General features: G+C 35.2%; 1 protein-coding gene across 25 annotated transcripts in view; it reads right to left on the bottom strand.

The window, feature by feature from the left end:
* The window catches only part of RFX3 (regulatory factor X3), a 312,030-nt gene that overhangs the window by 214,790 nt on the left and 69,629 nt on the right, over window positions 1-27,611 (bottom strand). For 8 of the 25 annotated variants that reach the window (XR_012424754.1, XR_012424756.1, XM_005581818.4 and 5 more), the window contains exon 2: window positions 21,224-21,292. The exons of 12 other annotated variants lie outside the window; for them this stretch is intronic. Coding sequence is in view for 6 of the 13 variants with exons in the window: in XM_005581818.4 (XP_005581875.1) it covers window positions 21,224-21,248 (25 nt within the window). In the remaining 7 variants the exon portion in view is untranslated. Of the gene's footprint in view, window positions 1-21,197; window positions 21,293-27,611 lie in introns of all 25 variants that reach the window. 5 more of the 25 variants (XM_074017567.1, XM_045373200.3, XM_074017570.1 and 2 more) reach the window with 1 other exon arrangement.

Genomic DNA, 27,611 nt, shown 5'->3' with positions numbered 1-27,611 from the left:
GCCTCCGGTCAGAGTAGTGGCAGCATTCGATTCCCGTAGGAGTGCAAACCCTGTTGTGAACTGCTCATGCGAGGGATCTAGGTTGCATGTCCTTATGAGAATCAAATGCCTAATCTGCCACTGCCTCCTGTCACCCCCAGATGGTACTGTCTACCTGGAGGGAAACAAACTCAGGGCTCCCACTGATTCTACATTATGATGAGTAGATAATTATTTCCTTATATATTACAATGTAATAATCATAGAAATAAAGCACACCATAAATGTAATGTATTTGAATCATTCCTCCACCCCCTAGTCCATGTTAAAACCGTCTTCCACAAAACTGGTCCCTGGTGCCAAAAAGGTTGGGGGCCACTGGTATAGAACACTAGTAGTTTCCATTTCTCTGCCAAGATTTCTAACCCATTTACTCATTAAGATCACAATTTGTTTGTTTAAGTCCTTTTGCTGGTATGCATACATGAGCCTTTGTCAGCTAAACGCAACTACTAGGCCATCTCAAGGTCTACTGCTATTAACTTTATTTTCTTTTGACTATTGGTCACATTTTTCCCTTTTCTTTTGCATGTGTAGTAACATATACTATACTATATAATCTATAATACAATATATAAATAAAATATATATAGTACTATATATATAGTATTATATAATAATAAAATGCAGAGAACCTGGATTCTGCTATGATCCTCTGAAGAATGATAATCTTTGTTCTCAGGCAGTATAATTACTGGCTAAACACTCTGAATTTGTTTATGTTTTGTTAGTATTAATTTGAGAAAATCCCAAGGTGTTTCTCAAGCTCCTCTCTTTTGGCAGAATTAAACGTCTATATGTCTTCCTGGTAGATTATGTTAAGATCTAGTTTTAAACATATGAGGTGAGACATGTTAGGTTGGACATTCTTACTCTAGGATGTGGTCCTTACTAAGTTACGGCCTTTTTTTTTTTTCCTCAGCTGGATGCCTATGATGTGTTCTTGGGACACAGCTCCAATATCTACCTACAATCTCAGATCCATAGTAGGAAATCTCTGGTAAGCCCACAGTTTGACTTGCCATATGTACACTTCATCACTCAGTCAAGGACTTGAAGTGAACCCATATTCAGAATTCTGGATCCCCATTTCTGTGCAGCCTTCACCCTTCTGGTGCCCCACTCCAGATTCCAGCTGCTTTAACAGCCCTAAATTCTGGTCTCTGCCTTCTCAGCTCAGAGATGCCACTGTTTCTGCTTGGACTCCAAGTCCTTGTTACACAGTCAGGAAAATGTCCCTACACAGAGATGCAGAGAAAATGTGGGGCTCTTTTTATGTATCTGCCTTCTGTCAATAATCACAGTCTTGCACTATTGTCCAACACGTGAAAAGTTGCCACATATATTTTGTTCAGTTTTATCACAGTTTATGGCAGAAGAATTAATCCAGCATCAAGGTATTACATCAAGGCATTACATCAAGGGAAGTTGCAGAATCAAGATATTACATCAAGGCAAGTAGCAGAAGCTCTTGCACACATTCCTTTAAACTGTTGTTATTCTCTCTCACTCTTTCAATTTCTATTTCTCCTCTTTTCTCCCTATCTCCAACTTGTATAATTTATGAGCTTGAGTTGAATGAATAGGTAGTGCTAAATAATTTTGATAGAATATCTCAGAACTTTAAGATCTTGTAATGATGATGGAACACTTTGAAAGTATTACAATCAAGTTTTGTAGAGTTTCTGAAGTTAAGCAAAAATGTTTAAAATTTATTTTAAAAAGTCTTTCCTCCCACACTTTTCCTTTTTCATGAACAAGCGAATATCAGCAATACTCTGCTACCATGTTGTCCTTCATAAACCTTCCTTTGCTTATTTTTATTCAAGTCAAAATAAAAAGAATAGAAAATTCAGAAAATCTCAAGTGATCCAAATTCTCATTTCCCTATTTGTGAAGTTAGTCTGATCTCACTGCCACACAACCAATAGAACATAAAGGTCTTTCTAGCCATATTTAAAGACTGTGGAAACCTATCTGTCCCCAGACAAACTACAAGAGATTTAAATGACAAAGTAAACAAAAGAAAGTTTAAAAAATTTTTTAAATTACATGAAATGAATAGCTCCACAAATAAAGCATATTTTTGCCAAGCATGAGTTTCTCAATTGTTCTAGATACTAGATATGCTCATTCAAACAAATGCTTAGAAATAGACAGGGTTAACTTACCTATTAGGCACAGTGCCAAGGGCCCATAATACTCTCAAGGGCCCACAAAAAATGTTTTCATTTCTTTTAAACATTTCTTTTTAATTTTTAGTTATTCTTATGATTAAAAATTTAGGTCAAAGAAAATGTTTACTATATAATCTTAATATATGCCAATACTGTCGTAAAATATAATTGTGTGTTTGTGTCTGTGGAGATAGATATAAATTGACAACTATTTTCGGATTTTCTAGAAACCTCAGTTTCTCATAAAACCCGAACACTGTCTGATTGTAGGGTGTGAAGCCCCAGGTATTTTTCCACTGGACTAGATAAGGCATTTTTCCCTCTACGTTCCTGGAGGTGCTAATCTCATCCTAACCCATGTCCCTCTTACATTCTGGCTTGCCTGAACTACACTGACTTGCAAAGTAGTTGGGCAGGTCGATAATTAGAAGATATTGGCTAGATGGTACTCTGGGTAGCTACATATCTCCATGCCCTCTTTTAATTTACTATATAACAGATATATCTTAGCAGCTGCTATACATCTGCTTTACATTTGCTTTAAACAATAGAAAGATGGACTTGATATCTCCCTATTTCAAAGCCCTCAATCTCTTTGAAGCAGCCCACAACGTAACAGGTTTCTGTCTAAGCACTGGCTTCCAACCCACAGCCCATTTGCAGAGCCAGGATAATAATCACATTGACAACTCTTAAAGTCTCAAACCTTAGTTGACTTAGGTTACCAGGTTCACTGAGGTTCCCAAGTTTTCTTAAATACTTATCAGTCATAGCTGTTCAAGCAAGTGATTTCTATATTCAAATTATTAGTTTCATAACAGAAGTACTCTTTGTATTCAGAGTGACCAACATAATTTTCAACAAGAGAAAAGGATATGTAAGAAAAGAAAATGCTGTTTTCAAAGGCATTCAAAAGAAATCTTACATGTAAATCTAATACGCAGGATAATTAATAGCAGAGTGTTCTGGGTTAAAGCTTGGAATGAAAGATGGATAGCATGCTAGGCTCTAACCATCAATCTCCTTAAATCTCTTTGATTCAGTGAATTTTAATCAGCTTAATCAGAAGGCATAGATCCCAGTTAGTTCCAGCTCTACTACTGTTGTACTCACTGGCAAAACACTTTTGCTTTAATTTTAGTATCAGTTTCCTCAGAAATAAGACAGACATATAAACATTAAGTCTTAGCAATCTTCAAAATACCATTACCATCAAATGAACATTTGTGCCTCAAAGGCATTTGGTAAAAATTTTTTAGATAAATAAATTTATACTATTGTTGTTCTTTTATTTCATCACAATGACACCAATATTTTAAATTTCCTAGGTCTTTTCTCCACTTGCCATAATGGTATCCATCACAAAATCTGATTCACTCTTTTGAATTTTTAAATGTTTTATATATCAGACTTCAATGTAATGCTGACCCTTGAAGAACACAGCTTTAAACCGTGAAGGTCCACTTATATGTGGATTTTTTCCAAAAAATATATTGGAACATTTTTTAAAGATGTATAACAATTTGAAAAAAAATCACATAAAGAATGAGTACCCCAGAAATATCAAAAAATTCATTTGAAAGTATGTCATGAATGCATAAAATATATGCAGGTACTAGTCTATTTTATCATTTACTTCCATAAAATATATATAAATCTATGATAACAAGTTAAAATGTATCAAAACTTATGAACTTAGAATGCACATGGTACCATTTGCAGTCGAGAAGTGCAAACAAATGTAAAGATGCAGTATTAAATAATAGCTGCATAAAATTAACTGTAATACCTACCGTACAACTATAATAATTTTGTAGCCACCTTGTGTTGCTATTGTGGGTGAGCTCAAGTGCTGGGAGTATCACCCTATGATGCTAATCATCTCTGAGTGGGCAGTTCATCTCACTATGACACGGATGCTTCTATGACATGGGCACTAAAACACAGTGGAAGAAGGGTTGGTACTGTAAAGAAACATTTTTAGAGAAACGAAAAAGCAAAAAAATCAGATACAAATTACAACATACAGTTGTCCCTTAGTATACATGGGGTATTGGTTCTAGGTTAGCGTGTAAGCTTACCAAATCCACATATACCTAAATCAATATATACAAAATCTCTGAATACTCAAGTCCTGCAGTCAGCCCTGCAGAACCCAAGTATACAAAAAGGCAGCCCTCCATACATGTGGGTTTTGCATCCCAAATACTGTACTTTTTATCTGCATGTGGTTGAAAAAAAATCCAAATATAAGTGAATCCCTGTAGCTCAAGCCCATGTCGTTCAAGAGTCAACTGTATTTCTGTCAAGTCACACAAAGTGTGCCTACCTCTGCTTCTACCACCTCCACCTCTTCCACTTCCCCAAGACAGCATGACCAACCCCTACTCTTCCTCCTTCTCATCCTACTCAATGTTAAGATAACCAGGATGAAGACTTTTATGATTCTCTACTTCCACTGAATGAATAGTAAATACATTTTTTCTTAGTAGCATTTTCTTTTCTTAGTAGCATTTTCTTTTCTCTAGCTTACTGTAAGAATACAGTACATAATACAGATACATAGAAAATATGTGTTAATCAACTGTTTATGTTATTGGTAAGCCTATTAATAGTTACGTTCTGAGAGAGTCAAAAGTTATAGCTGGCTTCTGACTGTTTGGGCGGGGGTGTTGCCACCCCAAACCTCTACATTGTTCAAGGGTCAACTGTATTTCATTTGTATTGTAGATTACAGGCTGAAAATGTGTTAAACCAATGCTTTTCAGAACCTTTCAAACACTGCCTATTCCACAAAGCTTTTCACAATCAAATAAGTAAAAATATCTATCATGCTATTTGTTTATGGACTAGAACAAAGGGTGGGACACTTACTCTGTAAAGGGCCAAGTAGTAAATATTTTAGGCTTTGTAGGCTAGAGCCGCTGTCACAACCACTCAAATGCCCCATTGCCTGTGAAAGCAGTCATAGATAACATGTAAAGAAATGGGCATAGCTGTCCCAATAAAACATTATTTACAAAAATAGGCAGCCAGAAGGATTTGGCACCAAGGCCATAGTCTGCCAAACCCTGCTGTAAAACAGTGTTTCTCAAGCTATACTGTTCATACTAATCATGTGAAATCTCAGTGGAGATTCTGATTCCGTACATCTGGGTGGGGCCTGAGATTCTGCATTTCTAACCATCTCATAGTTGACTGATGATACTATTCAAAGAATCATATTTCTGAGTAGCAAGGCTCTGATAAGCCCCATGAGAAGAGAGGTCCTACATAATTAGTAGTTATTTGCTATCTGGCCTGAGTGCCTAGAACAGTGTCTGACATGTAATAAAGCCACTCAATAAATATTTAAGAAATGAACAAATACACTTCTAATAGAATATCATGCTCTGCCTTATATCATTATTAAGTGTGTCATCCTTTATGAGGCTCATCCTTATGTTCACCTTATTAGCATGTAAGCTTACCAAATCTAGCAATCTCTGTAACACGGCAGATTTTCTAATAAATGCTAATTGATTAAATCAGAGCTTTGGTCTTTGTACACACTACAAAAAGCAGTTGTTGACAAATTCATCCCAAATTCTTCTACTGTGTTCCTCCACAATGATCATCTTGTATTTCCTTAAGCTTTCTACAGCCCTTGTACTTCAAGGTCGTTGTACATTCCACTTTCCTTGACAGGAACATCCTTCCCTAATCTTTCAAGTCTAAAGATAAATATCACCTCTTTAGAAAGCAGTGCAGTAAGTGTCCTTACCTTCTCCCCACCCTCCTTCTGCACTCCAAATGTAGTTCTCTAGCTCAGCCACGGGTGTCTTCTTTAAAGCACTTACCACATTTCACAATTACAACAGGGATATGTTTTAAGAAGTGCATCATTAGCAATTTCATCATGTTGTAAACATCATGGAGTGTTCTTACACAAACCTGGATGGTACAGCCTACTATACACCTAGGATACATGATATAGCCTATTGCTCCTAGGCTACAAACCTATTCAGCATGTTACCATACTGAATACTACCGGCAATGGAAACACAGTGGTAAGTACTTATGTATCTAAACATATCTAAACAAAAAAAGTACAGTAAAAATATGGTATAAGAGATTTTTTTTAAAAAGGTATATTTTAATTAGGCACTTACCAGAAATGGAGCCTATAGGACTAGAAGTCAGGTCTGGGTGAGTCAATGAGTGAGTGAAGGCCTAAGACATTACTGTACTCTACTACAGACTTTATAAACACTGTATACTTAGGCTACATTAAATTTATAAAAATAAATTTTCATTCTTTAGTAATAAATTAACACTGGCTTACTGTAACCTTTCTACTTTACAAACTTTTTAATTTTTTAACTCTGACTCTCGTGATAACACAGCTTAAACACAAATACCTTGCACAGCTCTACTAAAATATTTTCTTTATATCCTTATTCCATAACCTTTTTGTATATTTATTTTTTTTTCCTTTTAAAACTTTTTTTGTTAAAAATTAAGACACAAACATACACATTAACCTAGGCCTACATAGGTTCAGGATCATCAAGACATCACTAGGCTATAATAATTTTTCAGCTCTATTATAACCTTAGGGGACCACTGTCATATATGCAGTCCATCACTGACTGAAACATCATTATGCAGTTCATGACTACATTTTATTTACTCATATGGTGATTTTTAAAAATCCCATTTACTCTACTAGAATATAAGCTCAATACTGTATTTACCTTACTCACCACTGAATCCCTACCAATTAGCATAGTTCCTGACACATGTAAACACAAAATTATATTTACTGACTGAATGGATAATTACTCACATTCACAAAGAATTTATTTCGTTATCCTTATATTTAAGAAGTATCTGCATTATTTAAAAAAAAAAAACAAAAAACAGTGCCTTTTATCTGAGTGGGACCACAGAAGCCAAATTTGCACTTCATGATGCTGCTCTCTCAACAATAACTAATTAGATCAAGAGGGAATATCTGCTCTGAGTTGGTCTACATTTTCTCTCGTGGTATTTTCGGGACTGGGACTGACACTCTGGTGTCTCTCTGCGGGTCACTTTAACTGATTAACTAAGTAGTAGTGGTAGGTAACTATATTTGGTCATGTACATCCTTGAAAGTGCTAAAAAGTAAATCTACAAAGTGTAAAGAAGGAAGAGACATGTAGATAGAAGCAAGCATAAAAGATGGGAACAGTATTACCTATGTTCCTAACAGCTTTACCTATGGCAAATTCCAGTTCTTCATGAAGCCAAGATGTTCTTTGTGATTTCAGGAGTTATCCCAATATCCTTCTACATTTCCATTTTCAGATAGGCTGAAATGGGTTTCTGGTAATTACAACTGGTATTTTTCTAACTAAACATATGCAGTTTATAAAAGAACATACAGAAGCAAAAACACAGCCCAGAAAGTGTGTCAAAATTGCAGAAGGGAAAAATGTTGAGTGATCTTCAAATTTTCAATAACTAGAGTCTAGTAATCAAAGGTATGATTATAAAATGTTGTATTTTTAGTGAAAAGATAAACACTATCAACAAATAAGAGTATGTCAAAACTAATATACTTTAAAATGAATAAATACTTCAATAATACCTCCAGCAAAACATTTGTCATCAATGGACACTTAGTTCCAAAATTATTCAAAATACTACCTGCGAGGTGGCTGGTCCTAAGTACATTTTTAAAAGTAAAAAATTAATAATCCTTTGCATGAACTAATTGAAATAAATATTCTTTAACCCAAAAGAAACAGGAAAAGAGAGCAAAATGTTGTGCAATATTTGGGATAAAAATGAACTTGAGAAGAGAGAAAGGATAGGAAACGATCACACCCAACTACAATTCTATTATTCAGACATACAGGGAAGGAGATGTGACAAGCAAGAAGCCTGAGCCAATAAACTCCCTAAGAATCTCCTACAAGCCAATCACCTCAAAATGTCAATCAGTTCTGGTTACTCCTGCAGCCAACTATTCCTATTAATTAAAAAAAAAAAAAATTGCTAATTGAGTAATCCGTGTTTTTGTTAGGAAGTTGAAATGGAAATGACAAAATCCTAGCAGTTTTATTTTATAGCACAATTCGAAGTATACATTATTTTCCAAGAGCAAATGAAAATGTCAAAAACATTCTTGCTGTAGATATTTAGTTGTTTTCTGCCAAATTAATGAAAGGAAAATATTGCACTTTGAATTGGTTAATTACCATGAATCCTTCTGCAAAGGGCTCCTGCTTGCAGAATTAAGCCAGCTTTAGTTGGCACACTGCCCTAATATTCATGGAGACTAGACTATAGGCTCCACTGTACTCAAGAGACATTTTAGTTTTTGGCATCATTCGTCAGCTTACAAATCATCAGTCCTAACTACTATAGACATTCAACTGTCTGAAATAAACAGGGCAGAAAGCACCTGCATTTAATGGGGATGTACCACATTCTGCTTCTTTGAAATTTTAAGAGCTAGACTTAGAATACAGAATGAACAAGAATACCCTGATTTATATACCTTCTAGAAACTAGAGCTGCTTTAACAAAAATCCTCTGGTAACAAAGCTACTCCAAGGAAATCCTCTAAGGCGGCGGCAACTTCACACAAGGGGGATCTTAGAGAAGTTATTTTTCTTCAGTACTAGGCCAGGGTTCATGGAGCTATTTCAGGTTTAGGTCTCTTAAGAGTCTGCACATAGACCTCGTTCCACCCTACTTCCTGGGATTTGAAGTTAAAAGGTGCTGATTTGCCTATTTCAAAACCTCATTAAATAACCATTGCAGTATTCAAGCCTAATCCTATCTCTCCTTTCACCCTTCTTCATGTGATTCACTTACCTGGAGAAACTGCAAGACCTGAATGCCCTCTCTCTATGTGAGATGGCATATTAAATATATTTCCTTAAAATTGGGTAGGGAAATGCTTCTCAACTTTTTGAAAAATATATTCTACCAACTCTTCTATATTTTAGAATGGTTAGAGAAAGAATGGGTAGAGAGACAGAGATGAAAAAAACTAATTATGTATATATTTTCTTTTTCCTTTCCCTAAATAAAATGGAAAAAAGAAGATCTTGAATAAAGATAGAAACATACTGATAAACCTAAGAATACAAGCTGGCCATCTCCAAGATGTTCTCCATATGATCGTAAATAAGCATGTCAGGCTTCAGTGTGTCACTTCCTCAGTCTTGCATCTGGGAATGGGAAGAGCGAAGAAGCCAACGGTTGATCCTAAAAAAGGTCATTCAAAACCAACTATAATGTTCATATACTTTCACATTTAAGTATTATGGCAAATGCAAAATTAGCAAGCAGTGTTTTTTAGAACTGACAAAATAACCTGTACAAATCCTCAGTCAAAAATACTTAGATGACATTAGACTTCAGTCTTGAAGAACTTGATAGAGTAAGTCCATATCTATCTTTAAATAAATTGGAGTTAGGTCAAGAGGACAGCTGAGATGCTTAAAGGGTCTAGAAACCATGAAAAATATAGTGTAATAACAGAAGGAAGGTAGAAAAAGAGAAAGAAAGAACAGATGGGATAAAGAACAAACGGCAAGATGACAAAAGGAACCATATCAAAAATAATAGTAGTAAGTGCAAATGATCTAAACACTCCAATTAAAAATTAAAAGGCAGAGATTAATAGACTCCTATAAAAGCAAGACACAACAGCATGCTGCCTTTGAGAAATACACATTAAATACAGACACATATAAGTTAAAAGCAAAAGGACAGAAAAAGATATACCACACTAATACCAGTCAAAAGAAATCTAGTGGCTATAGTAGTATCAGAAAGAAAGTTGATTTCAGAACAGAACTATTATCAGGAATACAGAGAATAATTTCATAATGATAAAGTATTCAATTCATCAAGACGACATAATAATTTTAAATGATTATGCACCAAATAACAGAGCTCAAAATATATGAATCAAAAACTGACAGAAACTAAGATTTATAACATTCTGGCCATAAAACAAGTCTCAAATTTAAAATGATTCAAGCTATAACAGTATGTTATCTGCTCACAATTGAACTAAATTAGAAAACAGTAACAGAAAGGTCTCTAGAATACCCCCAAATATTTTGGAGCTAAGTATAAAACTTCTAAATAAACCAGAGGGTCAAAGAAGAAACAAAAACAGGGATTAGAAAGTATTTTAAACTGAATGGAATTTTTTAAAAAACAAAAATTGTAATAAGCCACTAAAACAGTACTTAGAGGGAAATTTATCCTACTAAATATCTATATCAGAAAATAAGAAAGGTCTTAACTTAATAGCCTCTGCTTCCACCTTGAGAAATCAGTAAAAGAGTAAATCAAGCCTCAAGAAATGAGAAGAGAGAAAGTAAGGATCATGGCCAAATTCACTGAAATAGAAAATAGAATAATAGAAAAAAAAATCAGTGAAAACGAAATCTCATTCTTTGAAATGGTCAACAAAACTGATAAACCTCTAGACAGACTGATCTGAAATTAAAAGATACAAATTAGGAATTCCACAAAGGAGAGGTGGCATCATTACAGAATCTATAGATAATATGGGAATACTTTAACAACTTTATGCCAATAAGTTTGAGAATTTAATAGCAGAAGTAATCAATTCCTTGAAAGACTCAAATTACCTAATCTCACTCAAGAAGAAACAAATAATGTAATATACCTGTATCTATTAAAGAAATTGAATTTGTAATTTAAAACCCTTCCCACAAGAAAAACTCCAGGCCCAAACTACTTCTACCAAACTAAAGAAGAAACAATACTAACAATACTAACATGTTTGCCAAACATTGCAGAGGAGAGAATACGTCCCAACCTAGGCTATGAGACCAGCGTTACTTTAATACACACGGAGATATTACAAGAAAAGGAAACCACACATCAGTATTTCTCACGTACATAAATGTAAAAATCTTAAAAGGTTGAATCTAATATTCATAAAGTATAATACATCAGAACTACACAGAGTCAGTTTCAGGATCTGAAAGTTTGTTTAGGGCTTCAGATCACCTGAAATGTAATCTACCATACTAAGACACTAAAAAAGAAAAACTTAACGATCATCTAAATAGGCACCTGAAAGTATTTAACAAATTCTAACATTCATTTCCGAAAAAAACTCTCAGCAAAGTAGCAATAAAAGAATTTTTTCCACCTATTAAAAGGCATCTATTAACAACTTGCAGTTAACATCATATTTAAAGATGAAAAATTAAGTATCTCTTCTCTTTGATCGGGAACAAGACAGAAATGTCTGCTTTCATCACTTCTATTCAATACTGTGCTGGACATTCTAGCTAGTGCAATCAGCAAAATAAAAGAAATAAAAAGTATCCAGATTTTAAAGAAAGAAATAAAATTATATTCAGACAACATAATCATCTACACAGAAAGTCAGCATCTATAAAATCATCATAAGAACGAGTGAGTTTAACAGGGTTGCAAGATACAAAACCAATATTTAAATCAATTGTATATCTACCTACTAGTTATTAAAACTTAAAAGCTGCAATTAAAAAATAAATTTATAATAGCATCCACAAATACAAAATACTTAGGAATACATCTGACAAAAGATGTGCAAGATCTATACACTGAAAACTACAAAAAATACTTCTGAGAGAAATTAGAGGACTAAGAGGTATAACTTGTTCACGGGTTACATGACCCAATATTGTTAACATGTCAAGTCTTGCTAAATTCATTTAAAGATCTAATGCAATCCAAATCCCAAATCCCAATAGGCTTTTTCAGCAGAAATTAACAAGTTGATTCTAAAATTCATATGGAAATCCAAAGGACTTAGAATAGCAAAAACACCTTTGATAAAGAAAAAGTAAAAAGGAGAGCTACCACTACCTGATTTGAAGACTTACTGTAAGTGTGCAACAACCAAGCCAGTATGTTATTGGGTTAAAGACAAACAAACACACCAATGAAATAGAATACAGAATTTCAAAACTGATCCATATATAAACAGATAACCAATTTTCAAGAAAGATGCAAAGGCATTCAAGTAAAGAAAGAATAGTTTAACAAGTATTGTTGGAACAAATGGATATCCATATTTTCAAAAATGAACTTTGATCCACAGCTAACACCATATACAAAACTAACTAAAAATGAATTGCAGGATACAGGCTAACAACTCTGAAGTTGTTTTATATGTATACTGGGTTTGTACAACCAAGTAAATGGATGATGGAAGCCATGTTTTTCATTGTTGGAGAGAGACATTAACGATAATAAACCAAACTAAAAAGAATTACAGAGTATGAGATTAGAGTCAGAGACACCAGTATGAATGCATTTTGTTTATATATATATACAAATAGACAGCTACAGAATTAATTTGAGAGAGAGAGAGATCCATGGGTTAGCACATTTACATGTTTCCTGGTTCTGTCTGCCAAGCAAACCTAGACATAGTGACACCCTGTGGCAACAACCAGCATATCCAGTGTCCAGGTCTTAATTTCTATATAATAAGCTCTAAAAACAAGAACCAAGGTTCCTCTGAGAAATGGATGATTCTGGAGCTGGGGCATAGAAAATAAAAGACTTGGGCATCTCGTAGTATCAAAAAATAAAATGTGCTCAACAAAAAAGATGGAGGGTAACAAGTTAAGGAGACACAGGAGCCAACCTAAGAGTTCCCAATGGCCAAAGCTGGAATGAGTAACAAAATAATGTACTATTTGAATGTAAAGTATGAAATATGAGGCCATACTGATAAATGATTGAAGAAATAAATGGGAGAGAAGAGATAAATTATTTTTATAAAGGATTTCAAATAACTTATGTAAATACCCACACCTCTAGGAGATAGAACATAATTCCCTCCTCTATAAAACCCTCCCCTCCTCGGGCATAGGCTACGTGACTTGCTCCCAAAAAACAGAATATAGAAAGAGTAAACAGAATGAACTTTACCGGCCTGGCATGGTGGCTCACGCCTGAATCCCAGCACTTTGGGTGGCCCAGGAGAGCAGATCACCTGAGGTCAGGAGTTCGAGACTAACCTGGTCAACATGGTGAAACCCCGTTTCTACTAAAAATACAAAAATTAATCAGGCGTGGTGGCACGCACCTGTAATCTCAGCTACTTGGGAGGCTGAGGCAGGAGAAACGCTTGAACCCAGGAGACAGAGGTTGCAGTGAGCTGAGATCATGCCATTGCACTCCAGCCTAGGCAACAAGAGCGAGACTCGGTCTCAAAAAAAAAAAAAAAAAAAAGAATTAACTTTACCATAGAGTAACCTGGCTAATATCACCTTAGTCAGGTAATCAAGGTTAAGCAACACCAATGATAAAGGTATGTTGTTATCATATGATGTGATGAAAAAGGCACTTCTCCCAAAAAAAATCCAAACCCCTGTGTAATCAAGAAAAAAACATCGAACAAACCAAAATTTAAGGATACTCTACAAAATCTGGTCAGTACTGCTCGAAACTGTCAAGGTCATGAAAAATAAGGGAAGACAGAAAAGTCATCAAGGATCAGAGCTAAGGAGACACAAAAACTAAACAAAATGTAGAAACCTGGAACAGAAACAGATATTGGTGGAAAAACTGATGAAATCCAAATAAAGTCTGAAATATAGCCAACAGTAATGTACCCTCTAGTTGCCTAGTTGTAACAAATATATCATGGTTATTTAAGACATTCACAAAGGCAGAAAATGAATGGGGGTATATGCGAACCTCTGTACTACCTCTGCAACTTTTCTGCAAATCTAAAATTATTCCAAAGTAAAAAGTTTATTATAAAAATGGATTATAGACCTAAGTGTAAAAAATAAAAACATAAAGCTTCCGGAAGAAGACATAAAAATATTTTTGGCATTGATTTTGGCAAAATTTCTTAGTTATAATGCTAATAGCACAATCCATAAAAGACAAATTAGACTTAATCAAAATTAAAATTTTGTGCTCTTTGAAAGACACTGTACAGGAAGGAAAAGAAAAAGCAGGCGAGGCTCTGCAAACATAATCGTCTTACATCTATAATGTAAAGAACTCGCAAAACTCAAAATAAACAACCCGATTAAAAGTGAGCAAAAGATTTGGACAGTCACTCAAGAAGACATAAAGTGGCAAATATGCACAAATTAAGAAGGTATAAATTAATACCACAGAAAGAAACCACTACACATCCATTAGAATGGCTAACATTTTATTTTCTTCAACTTTTAAGTTTAGGAGTACATGTGCAAGATGTGCAGGTTTGTTAAATAGGTAAAACATGATGGTTTACTGCACAGATCATCCCGTCACCTAGGTATTAAGCCCAGCATCCATTAGCTATTCTTCCTGATGCCCTGCCTCTCACCACCAACCCTCTCCAAAAGGCCCCAGTGAATGTTGTTACCCTCCATGTGTCCATGTGTTATCATCATTCAGCTCCCACCTATAAGGGAGAACACGTGGTGTTTGGTTTTCTGTTCCTGTGTTAGCTTGCTGAGGATAATGACTTCCAACTCCATCCACGTCCCTGTAAAGGACATGATCTCATTCCTTTTTATGTCTGCATAATATTCCATGGTGTATATGTACCACATTTTCTTTATCCAGTCTATCATTGATGGGCATTTGGGTTGATTCCATGGCTTTGCTATTTTGAATAGAGCTGCAATAAACATACACATGCATGCATCTTTATAAAAGAATGACTTACATTCTCTTGACTATATACCCAGTAGTGGGGTTGCTGAGTCAAATGGTATTTCTGCCTCTAAGTCTTTGAGGGATTGCCACATTGTCTTCCACAATGGTTGAACTAATTTATACTCCCAATGATGTAAAAGTATTCCTTTTTCTCTGTAACCTTGCCAGCAGCTGTTTTTTGACTTGTTAATAATAGAATGTCTAAAATTTTAAAAATTGACTACATCAACTGTTGGTAAGGATGTAGAGAAATTGCAATTCCCAACAATGCTGTTTGGAATCTAAAACACTGCAACCAGTCTGTATAACAGTTTGGGAGTTTCTTAAAAATTGAAATACATACCTACCATATCACCCAAGCAATTCTACTCCTAGGGATTTATCCAAAAGAAAGTATTTTTCCAAAATCATGTACACCAACAGTCAGAAGAGCTTTAATCATAACAATCAATAAATAGACATAATTATCTACCAACAGGTGAATATATAAACTCATTGTGGTATATCTATGTGATGAAATACTACTCATCAATAAAAAGGAATGAACTGCTATTATAGACAATAATATAGATGAATTTCAAAATAATTATGCTAACTGAAAGAAGTCACACAGAAAGAATGCACGCTGTATTATTTTATTATTATAAAGTTCTGGAAAATGTAAACTAATACATAGTGACAGAAAACAGAAGACAAATTGCAAGGGTAGGGAGGGACAGAGCTTGGTGGGGCAGGGAGAGTCAAGAGAAAGAGAATAGGGACACGGAAACTTCTCGGGTGACAGTATATACACTATCTTGATTGTAGTGTTAGTTTTCACAGCTATATACTACATCAGAACTTACCAAATTACACACTTTAACTATATGCTGTTTATTGTATGCCAAATATACCACAACAAAGTTGTTTTTCACAAAATCATGACTGGCAAAACTGGGAATACACTAAACCCAGAAATGATGAAGCCTCAAAAAAGGAATCCTGGCATTTGCCAAACAGCTGATGGCAGAGCAAGTAAAATGCTGATTAGATTTGGTCTGTGTGGTTTCAGGAGAGAATCAGTACCCACAGAGGAGAAATTAAAAGGAAGCTGTATGAGCTACACCAATGGAATATACTGACAATTGAAGCTGTCTGAACATAGAATGGACTGCCTTGTAAGATAAAGCTCTCTCTCAGTCACAGAAAGAGTTGAAGCAGAAACTCAAATGATCACTTTGTTAGGTGAGGGTCTAGGATAAATTTCCATGTGGGACAGGAGACAGACAGTACTTCCTGATCTTTAATGCCAGTCATCAGGAAATCAAAACAAACAGTTTGTACTTGGGGAGAAATATATTTAATCACATTCATCAAACTTTAAAGCCACCAATACCCAACATTTTGAATGATTTAAAGTACTTGGGACCCTGTGGGTTAATGAATGCGCTTGTCAATGTTCAACTGAGTTATCTTTCACGTAGGGAAAGCAATAAAGAAATCTTCAAAGATAAACATAGTTTTCTAATATGTATTTGTCTTTCTGTTTGTGTTTTTCATATAGTAAGTTATTACAAATTTATTGAGAGAAGGGAGCATTTATAATGTTTACTATGCAATTTTAAGCAGTTAAGAGTTCAATACATAATATTAATAGCCACTACTTACTGAATATTTATCATAGGCCTAGAAATTTAAGCAAAACATCTTGAACACATGAACTTAACAATACTTCAAGATAGCTATTTTTCCTATTTTACAGATGAAATATCTCAGGGTGAGTGAAGTTAAGGGGATCTACAGGTTGAGGATCTGAAGTCAAGCCCATCTGGCTTCATAATCCAATCTTACAAAATCACTCCTAGTTCACTGAAGAAATAAGGGCCATCTGATGATCACTGCGTACAGACTCTTTCTTCATTCTCCAAATATTTCCTATATTCCCACCCAATTTATTTTTTAAAAATACAAATTTTCTCATGCTATGCATCCAACTTTGATGGCTTTTGTGCCTTATAATTCCTTAGAGGCAAAGTGTAAATTTGTCAACATGGTGGACAGATCTTCCCACCTACTTTTCCAGCATCATTTCCTGTTATTTCTCCTGTATTCTAGACATAATAAGATCTTTCAAAGTCCTTTAAAAATGCAATGCATTTGTACTTGCTGTTCTCACTTTTCTGCATGCCCTGATTTCTGGCCTTGTGAATGAACTTTTATCTTTTCAGGATCAGTTTAAATATTGTTTCCTTTGGTGAAGTCTTCTTTGACATTCCAGGCACATTTAGATGTACCTTCTTTTACATGTACACCACTCTATTCATACTGGTATTATTTATTTGTAGGTTTGTTTCCTGTAAAAACATCTCCTCAAAGACAGTTACTCATCCCTGTATCTCCAGTGCCCAAGCCCAATGCCTGATATATGAGAACAGTTCAATAAATGTTGATTGACTGAATGGATAGATGATGGACAGGTGAATGTGTAAACAAACTGATACACAAACTAGTGTTTGAGATTAAGGGGCTACTGGAGGCGTATATAAAAGAAATAGTACTTACATAGGACAGAGGTATACAAGTTGCCATAATTATAATATAGAACTATACCTTATTAATTTATACTATTTCATCCTAAATGAAGTCTTCATTGAAGCAACTATTACTATCTGTCCTACTTGTGTGATCCTATTAAAAGAGTTTATTTAGTCAAAGGTAAACGTATTATATAATTTGATGCAAAAACTAATTCTCAAGAATGTAAAATGGTTGGAAACCAGGAGATCTGTGAAATACTCTGATTACTTGTCAAGAAGGAGAAAGCCAGAGGAATAACCTTTCTGTGACCTCCTCCCACAAACAAAACTATTCAGAGATTTTACCATTTCAGGATGTAACCTTGTTTAGTGCAGTCCTTCTGCAGATAATGAGACTTACAAAAAAAAAAAAAAATACATACAACTCTCACCATTTAAAATTTCAGACTCCTTTCCCTCTCCATTCTTTATGATTTTCAATTAAAATATTTTTATGCCTGATCAATATGTTTGATTAGTTTCCTAAAATCAATCTTAATAAATTGGGGTAATGTATGATACATTTTGGTTTTAGGGGCTTCTTTTATCATCTATTCTCTCACACAGACTTAAAATGGAAATAATTTGGGTTCTTGCTGGACAATGCTGTTTTATGTTAAAATCAGGCTAAAACTAATTCTTTTTTAAAAATGCAAAATAAGATGGAACTTTAAAAAAGTCAAGAAGCTTTGAGAACAATCCTCAGCTAATGGAAAAATTATTTGAATTACATGAAAAATGTTCTAAAGCAATCTTCTGGGTGAAAACAAAGCATTACTTATTCGTTGAGGAAAATGCCTTCTCTAAAGAAGTGTTCACATGTCAGAAGCCCTTAGTCTATGAAATTAATGCCTTATACATGTAGGTTAAAAAAAAATTCACACCTTGATAATTTTCTCCTAACATGCTGCCTCATTACAGCAATAACATTTTGATTTATGCTAAAAAGCATTCCTTTCTGAAGAATTAAAATGTCTTTTAAAAAACACACAGAAAAAAAAAACTGAAGTGCTCTATGAAGTACTCAGTCAGTAACAGTGGACTTCACATCAGAAGGATAAAAGAAGCAGCAATTTTAAACTCCATTAGGTATACTCATTTTTTTCTGAAACATGATAGTAACACGGAAATAATAACTGAATGATTTCAGAGCCCAGCAATGCAAAAGTTGACAAAAGAAAAATGAAAAGACAAAAATAAAAACTTTGGGCTAAGACATCCATTAAACAAAAGAAGACTATTTCTCAAAAGCTGATATAATTTTCTCAGGTTAACCAGAGAACACAGGATATACAATTTGTTTTGATTTTTTATTTTACTATTTTCATCTTTGTTCTTGCTCCTTTTATAAATATACAGGTTAACAAAAGGAGGTAACCGATTTCTTATCACATTGTCATCTTTCAAGGGAAACATTTCAGTTCATTCAATATTTGGTTTCATTAAGCATTTTTTGTGTCTCCTGCATGAAGGGATAATAGCCTATAAAATGAAAGGACACCATGCATGAATTAAGAAAGAAGCATTCATAAGAGAATCAAAATCTAATTAGATAAACACACTTCCCTACAGGTGGATATGAATTCAAAAGTCTCTGAAATCTCATATTTAAAGGCTAGCAGTGCTTTTTTAATTATGCTAAAAGTCCCTTGTCTGCTTGATCTCTCATGAACAATTTTAATCAGGCAAGCCTAATATACTCCGTCTCACAGACAACTTAACAGAGCTTTCAACTATGAGCTAATGGGAAGACAAGGAATCACAAGCATTTTTATTAAAAGGGAAAAATGGCCAGCCTAGAGATTTGGCCAGCAATAAAGCAAGATTAAATCATGCTTTTCCCTCACTTAACCTACTTAACTTCAAGAACTACAGACATATAATTAATTTGCTCTTGAGATTTACTCTGTAAACATAAACACATGATTTTAAAAAAATTACATTCTTACAATTCACAGGGGCTTTAGTTATTTTTTTTTTCCCACTCACAAATGGACTAATATACTAACAATCCTTTTGCCAGAGTCTAAGAGTAATCTCTTAAAAACGATCCTTTCCAAAAAAGGAGAGTCAAAAATCATTCTCTACAGTTGGTAGGGATCTTGACAAAGGATCCTGTTCAAAGTTCCCTTTCGACCTTTGCATCCCCAAATCCATTTGCTACATCAGCTGTATCACCAAGAGTCCTCTGTCCATTCAGAGGCCCTCCCACAATACAGCAGTTTATTATAATCCACGTATTTCTTTTTCTTCTTTAAAAAAAAAAAATAGAGAACGGTCTCACTCTGTCACCCAGGCTAGACTGCAGTGGCACCATCACAGCTTGAATTGCAGCCTCAAATTCCTTCCTAGTCCCAAGTGATCCTCCCGCCTCAGCCTCCCAAGTAGCTAGGACTATAGATGCATTCTACCACATCTGGCCAATTCTTCAAATTTTCTGTAAGGAAAGAGTCTTGCTATGTTGCCCAGGCTGGTCTCAAACGTCTGGCCTCAAGTGATCTTTCCACCTTGACCTCTCAAAGCACTGGGTTTGCAGGTGTAAGCCACTGCACCCAGCCATAACCCACATTTTTAAACTACAATAAACTACCTAAATCTAAATGTAACAATTTTAAACTCTTTTCTTTTAACCAATTCAACCCAGAAAACTCCAAAGAAGTACTGATGGGTGACCTAGGCCCTAAAAATCTGCACCTATGCTACACCTAGTTGATTCTATTATCTTTATCCCCAAACTACTTTAAAATTAAAAATGAGGCCCTTTGAGTTTACCCCCAATTAGTTGCTGTGTGATTTGCAGCATGTTCTCAACCCCCTTTGTACCTCATTTTCTCCATCTGTCATATTGTTACTAATAATACCCTCCCTCAAAGAATAGAGGTAAGAATTAAATGATATCATATTAATACATAGAAGAGCAACACCTAGCATACTGTAGACACTTAATTTCCTTCTGTCGTGTCCAAGATCATTGTTTCTAGGCTCTTCAAGTGTGGGCCTCAACATTTCAAAATTATTTCCCCATCTCTACACTCAGTTCCATCCCTCTTGAGGATTCCCAGCTATTTTCATCCCAGAGCTCTTGGAGCTTCTCTGCCTCGCACAGTTTTTCTATGCACTGGTCATGTTTGCTTATTTATTAGAGATAGTTTCATTTACCCTTGCCTCAGTTTTTACCTGCCTGGTTATTTTCCTCATTGGTGCTGTGCTTCTTCACTAATTACAACTGTACACTATTGGTTTATTTGACACTTTTCTATTCACATTGATTTAAAAGACTATTCTTCACAGTTAAACTAAGATATGGAAAATTGGCCAGGCACAGTGCCCCACACCTGTAATCCCAGCAACTGGGGAGGCCAAGGAGCTCCTAAGCTCAGGAGTTCAAGACCAGCATGGGCAACATGGCAAGACCCTGTCTTTGCTAAAAAGGAAAAAAATTAGCAGGTGTGGAAGTGCATATCTGTAGTAGCAGTCACTCCAGAGGCTGAGGGAGGAGGATCGTTTGAGCCCAAGAGATTGAAGCTACAATTACTGAGGCTGCAGTGAGCTATTATCACACCACTGCACTCTAGCCTAGGCGACTGAGCGAGACCCTGTCTCAAGAAAAAAAAAAAAACCTACGACACAGAAAATTAAAATAGTTTAGGACAAATAGTGATCATCGTAGCCCAGGATAAAAACATTTGGTTAATTCTTTGAAAATGATTTTGGTTTTTATAGTTTATGCACTCACCTATCAGATCCTATGATTCTACTGACCTGGTTGCTTGATGGGCTGTAACATTCAACTTGTTTATTGAAATGGTAGATGCTAAAGAGAATATTTGCCTGGCAAGGCAGAGAAAAAAATAAAATTAAAATATAAGCTTCAAAAAGGTTCATCAGTACTACTAAGATTGCAATCACACACATACAAATAAATCCCTTTAAAACCTCTAAAAATGAGATGTTTGATCTATGTGAAAATACCCCAGATTAAGAAAATCTCAATTAGATTAAGAAAATCTCAATTCTGGTGTCAGAAAGACGAAATACATAAGAGGGAATGTCTGTTTAAAACAACATAAAACATAGTTAAAATGTATTTTAACTGTGCTGAGAAGTCTTTTTTTTTCTTTTTTTTAACTATTTTTTTTTGTTTTTCTCTTTCCTTAACAAAAGATTCTCCCCAATCATCTGTTCAACACACAAATTTGAAATGTTTGGTGATACAAAAGAAAGTACTATTATTTCTTTTAAAAAGAACATTTTTTAAAATCTTAGATGTCTGAAGGTGGAAGAAAGTATTATTCTTTTACATAAATATGAATTACATGTCTTTCATAGACTACATGTTTGTTAATTTTCCTAATGGAGTTTAAAGTCTTTCCAATAATCCAGAGTTAATCTCAACCTGCTTCAGATGACCACGTTTTGAAGTTTTGCCTCAAGTTTTTTGGGCAAGGACACACACACAAAAAATCAAATCAAGTGATATCAAGTACAGAAATTTTTTTAAAGAGTAGCAGAAAAGAGTAATAAGAATTCTTAGAATTTTCCCTTAAAAATCCTAGGATCATTTCATTCAATTCACTCATGCAAATTTTACAGTCCAGTGAAATAAAATAAATTATTACAATGCCTAAATTTAGTACTACCTGGGAAAATGGCTAAAACTTCCTTTTCTATTCAATATTTGGTTTTAAAAGAGCTGCAATTACAACTGGCACCCAGATCTTGGTTTCCAACACTATTTTCCAGTAAAAAGAATCAGAATTCCATGGAAAAAGAGCTAAATCTAGGAGTGAAGCAGGAAATATAAAAGGCAAATCTGGAGCATCCTGTAGTGTAGAAAAGTGAAGAAGTGCTCAAAAAAGAAAACAAAAATAAAACACAATGATGAAAGTGTGTTAAAGAGATACAGAAGCCAATTAAAAGAACTCTCAATGGCCAAAGCTGGAACAATTTGAGCAATAAAACTGTAGTACTGGATTATAACCCAAAAACGATATAATCCATGAGCCATATTTATGTATGTAAATGATTGAGGCTGGGGATGGTGACTCACACCAGCAATCTCAGAACTTTGGGAGCCTGAAGTAGGAAGTTCGCTTGAGCCCAGGAGTTCAAGATCAGCCTAGGTAACATGGTGAAACCCCATCTCTCAAAAATTACAAATATTAGCAGGGCATGGTGGTGTGTCTGTAGTCCCAGCTACTTAGGAGGCTGAGGTAGGGGGATGGCTTGAGCCCAGGAGGTCTAGGCTGCAGTGAGCTACAATTACACCACCACACTCTAGCCTGGGCAACAAAGAGAGCCTCAAAAAGACAATAAATAAGTTTTGACTGAAAAAATAAACAGAATGAGAGACATATCTCTTGTGTAGAAGCATTCCAAATAATTTACTTAGCCCTCATGAAAGTGGAACATAATCTTCCACTCCTTACGTGTGGGCTGCATATAGTGACTTCCTTCCAGAGTAACTTCATAGTGGAGAAACCTATTAATAATAGGGGAAACTGGGTGTAGCTTACATGGGAACTCCGTTTAATATCTTTACATGCTTTCTGTAAATCTAAATTTATTCTAAAATAACAAAAATGTATTTTAAAAGTTATTTTGGTTTTTTTTTTTTAATATCTGCTACTGACTTTGGTTATCTGAAGTTTGCTACTTAGCTTACCAGTAGAAACCCTTAGTCAATTTTGGAATTGTACAATTTCAATTGTACAATTCTTTGTTACACTCTCAAATCTGCAAGTCACTTGTGCTGAAATAGAATTGGAAAAATGAGAAGCATATTTCTGCATCTGAGTTGTGCTCCACCTGCAACTGTCTACATGACTCAAATAACCAATTTTCTCATCTATGAAACAAGGCAAACCTGCTGCAAGGGCTTTCTGTTACCCCTATGGGGACGGTGGGTAACGCTGATGCCCTATCTGACACTCCCATCACTGAAAGTGTGTCATCTGCATCCTTCTCCAGCCTTCTCTAGCTTGGCCCACTCAGATGTCAATCTGGTACAAGATCTGGCTCTTTTAGTTTTCTTAAGAATTGATGTTCAAATATCATTTTATAAAAAACCAACTACTGGCCAGGTACAGTGGCTCAAGCCTCTTATCTCAGTGCTTTGGGAGGCCAAGGCAGGAGAATTGCTTGACACTAGGAGTTTGAGTCCAGCTTGGGCAACATAGGGAGACACCAGCTCTATAAAATAATAAAAATAATAGCTGTGCCTGGTGGCACATGCTTGCTAGTCCCAGTTACCACAGAGGCTGAGGCAGGAAGATTGCTTGAGCTCAAGAGTTTGGCACTGCAGTGAACTATGATTGTGCCACTGTACTCCAGCCTGGGCAAAAAAAATAAAAATAAAAATAAATTCATGTTAACACCGTATTTGGAAGAATAACCATAATTTAGGTACAATGGTTGCTTCTGTGTGGGGGAATAGGAGGCTGGTGTGGGAAAAAGACATACTTTACACTCCATAGACACTCTGGCTATCTGAATTATTTTTTACTATGTGTACGCATTAGCTATTTTAAAACTTATTATAAAAGCAACAAGAAATCCACTATTACTCAGGGAATACTACAGGTTTCTGATTTCAACCTTTGTATCTGCTATCTGTGTATTATCTCTTTTTAATATAGTACTATAGACAGTAGTATGGCTCCAGGAGATTAGACTAAAATGATTTCAATCAAGTTCTTTTGTACCAAATCAGCTGTTTCAAAATAGCATAGCAGTCTTGGAATCAAAAGTGACTTAGGATGGAACATAGCCCTTTCTACTTACTAGTTATTTAACCTCACTAAATCCGAGCTTCTTCATCTGCAAAACAGGAATAACAGTACCCACATCCCATAAGACTGTTGGAAAGATTAAATAAAAACACATGTAAATTTCTTAGCCTAGTGACAGGCACATCTATTATGGTCATTATCAGTATAAATGGAAGTCTGCGGAGGAGATCTGATTTATCACTCTGTCATGTCTTCTACTCAGCTATGGATCCAGAAGCAACTCCCAAGTGTAAACACCCACCAAATGCAATTGACTTTCAGCAATTATTATTCCTAGTTCATTAGGGAACTAAATACTTATCAGTAACTAACTAAAATGAACAGTATTTCTTCTGCATAGAAATGCCCCAAATCCTAAGACACATGCAGAAGTCATACCTACTTAGAATTGAATAATTCCGTCTGGGCACGATGGTTCATGCCTGTAACGCTGGCAATGCCAGAACTTTGGGAGGCCAAGGAGGGTGGGTCACTTGAGGCCAGGAGTTCGAGACCAGCCTGGCCAACATGGTGAAACCCTGTTTCTACTAAAAATACAAAAATTAGCCAGGCATGGTGGCACATGCCTATAATCCCAGCTACTTGGGAGGCTGAGGCATGAGAATTACTTGAACCCAGAAGGCAGAAGTTGCAGTGAGCCAAGATGGTGCCACTGCACTCCAGCCTGAGCACCAAAGCAAGACCCTGCCTCCAAAAAAAAAAAAAAAAAAAGTACTTCTAATGAACAATAAAGCAACAAAAAATTTAAGAACAGTGACATAAAACATGTTTAATTGTGCAGAGTGCTACTGTTGAAATTGTCTTTGGCATTATCCCAGAAGATGGCATAAATTTAGATGTTTTAAATATTTTAAATATATTTTTAAATATACCCCAGCCTTTTGCCTTAGTTCACTGTAAAAAAAGGTATGTCCACATTTAAATTGGGCATCGGTTTTTGAGACTAGTGAAAAGATACATAAATAATTTTAGTAAAAATACAGGTTGGAGTAGTACATATAAATATATTAGCTGTTTAAATGGATATGTGAGTAGATTTTGTGTGCACAAATATGTGAATAATTAATGTTACCTACACGCACTCTTTGCTATGAATTAGGAATGTCATTCCTTTCCTGCCTCAAGAAAGTAGCTAAACAGTATATTTTACCCTGATTTCTATTTTATCTTGGGTTGTAAAATAAACCATTTCAAAAACTAAAGGTATATTTCTAGTCATAGGATCTGTATTTGCATAGCTTCCCACAAAAACATACATACACACAGGCAACACTCAAAATACATGTATATCTCTATGTACTTGAATGTAACTTCAGATATGTATGTTCTACCTTACCAAAAGATAAATTGAGAATTTTTTAATACTTTCTAATTCTTTGCTTTAGATTTTGCTACAAGATTCCTTAAATTGCCTCTTACATCTGAGATAACATATAAGAGAAAGACCATGTGTAAAACTGATTTAAAATCACATCAAGCTACTTGGTTGCCACTAGAAAGCCAAAAAGCATGGACCTGCTATAAATGTTTAGGCTGCTCCAAAGCAACTGAGAAGAGATAGGGAAATCTGAAACTACAACGATAAAAATCTTAAAGAATCATCTATTCCAAGTAGTTAAGACTAGGAACCACTGAAGAAATCCCATTTTATGACTAGGCTAACCTGTCCAATAATGGCTATTATTGACTATTTTTTCCAGACAAATCTTTCATTTTATATAATGTTTCACAGTTTATAAGCCATTCACAAATGTATCAAATCATCTAATCTCAACAAAACCTATGAGAAAAATGTGGTACAATTAAATCAGGGACACAGAAATAATGTGATTTACACAAGGCCACTAAACTATGAGTGGTAAAACTGAGATGCATACCCAAGGCTCCTGCCCCTAAATGTATCTTCATTGTCTCCCACCTCATCTTCAGAACTGAATTCCACTTTCCCTGATAGGTCCTATTTCTTGCAGCACAATGCCCCCTCGTCCACGCAACTGGAGTTCTTCCTTAGGTGTTTTAGTAAATGCTCTCTAGTCAATTCCCCACACTGTAGCCAGAAATATCTTCCCAAATTTAAATCAGATAGTCTTCTATGTAAGACCAGCAAATGTTTCTCACTATTTCTACATAAGGAATAGACTTCTTTACCAAGGTCTTTATAGGCTAAGTGGCCTCATCCCTTCCTACCATTTCAGGTTTAGAGCAGATTCTGTGCACATCAGACAGGCTGTTTTTCTTAAGCACCATGCTTACTCACCCTAGATCCTTCTCCACCTCTTTTCACCTAGTCAATGCATATTCTTTCTTACTTCAGGCAAGCCTTCCCTTCCCTTCCCTTACCTTACTAAGTAAATCAAATGCTCCTACTATATACTCTTTTTCATGACACTGTATACTTCTACTTCACTGAAGTTACCATAGTTGCAATTTACATTTACTCATGTAATTACTTGGTTAATGTCTGCCTTTTCCATCAGACTGTCAGTGCCATAAAGAGTAAAAAGGAGGTCAGTATTTCTGTTTTTAGTCACTATTATATCCCCAGTGCTTGGCACAATTTTCAGCCTGCTAATAGATAACATGATTTAAAAGCTGAGCAAATATAGAACTAGGTTAATTCTTTCAGCCTTAAATATCTGAAAATAGTTATTATTCTAATAATTTCTCTACACTACACACACAAAAGTTATGTTAGAAAACCATTCTGATTCTTCGTAATTTTTTTATAATAAAATTCAACAGTCCTTCATGCTAAAAACGCTCAATAAATTAGGTATTGATGGAACTTATCTCAAAATAATAAGAGCTATTTATGACAAACCCACAGCCAATATCATACTGAATGGGCAAAAACTGGAAAGATTCCCTTTGAAAACTGGCACAAGACAGGGATGCCCTCTCTCACCACTCTTATTCAACATAGTGGTGGAAGTTCTGGCTAGGGCAATCAGGCAAGAGAAAGAAATCAAGTGTATTCAGTTAGGAAAAGAAGAAGTCAAATTGTCCCTGTTTGCAGATGACATGATTGTATATTTAGAAAATCCCATCGTCTCAGCCCAAAATCTCCTTAAGCTGATAAGAAACTTCAACAAAGTCTCAGGATACAAAATAAATATGCAAAAATCACAAGCATTCTTTTACACCAGTAACAGACAAACAGAGAGCCAAATCATGAATGAACTTCCATTCACAATTGCTAAAGAGAATAAAATACCTAGGAATCCAACTTACAAGAGATGTAAAGGACCTCTTCAAGGAGAACCACAAACCACTGCTCAATGAAATAAAAGAGGACACAAACAAATGGAAGAACATACCATGCTCATGGATAGGAAGAATCAATATCATGAAAATGGCCA

The sequence above is a fragment of the Macaca fascicularis genome, chromosome 15 (genome assembly GCF_037993035.2).
Source record: "Macaca fascicularis isolate 582-1 chromosome 15, T2T-MFA8v1.1".
Lineage (NCBI taxonomy): Eukaryota > Metazoa > Chordata > Mammalia > Primates > Cercopithecidae > Macaca > Macaca fascicularis.
Note: the sequence above shows the minus strand (reverse complement) of the source record. Positions and strands in the feature narration are given on the sequence as shown.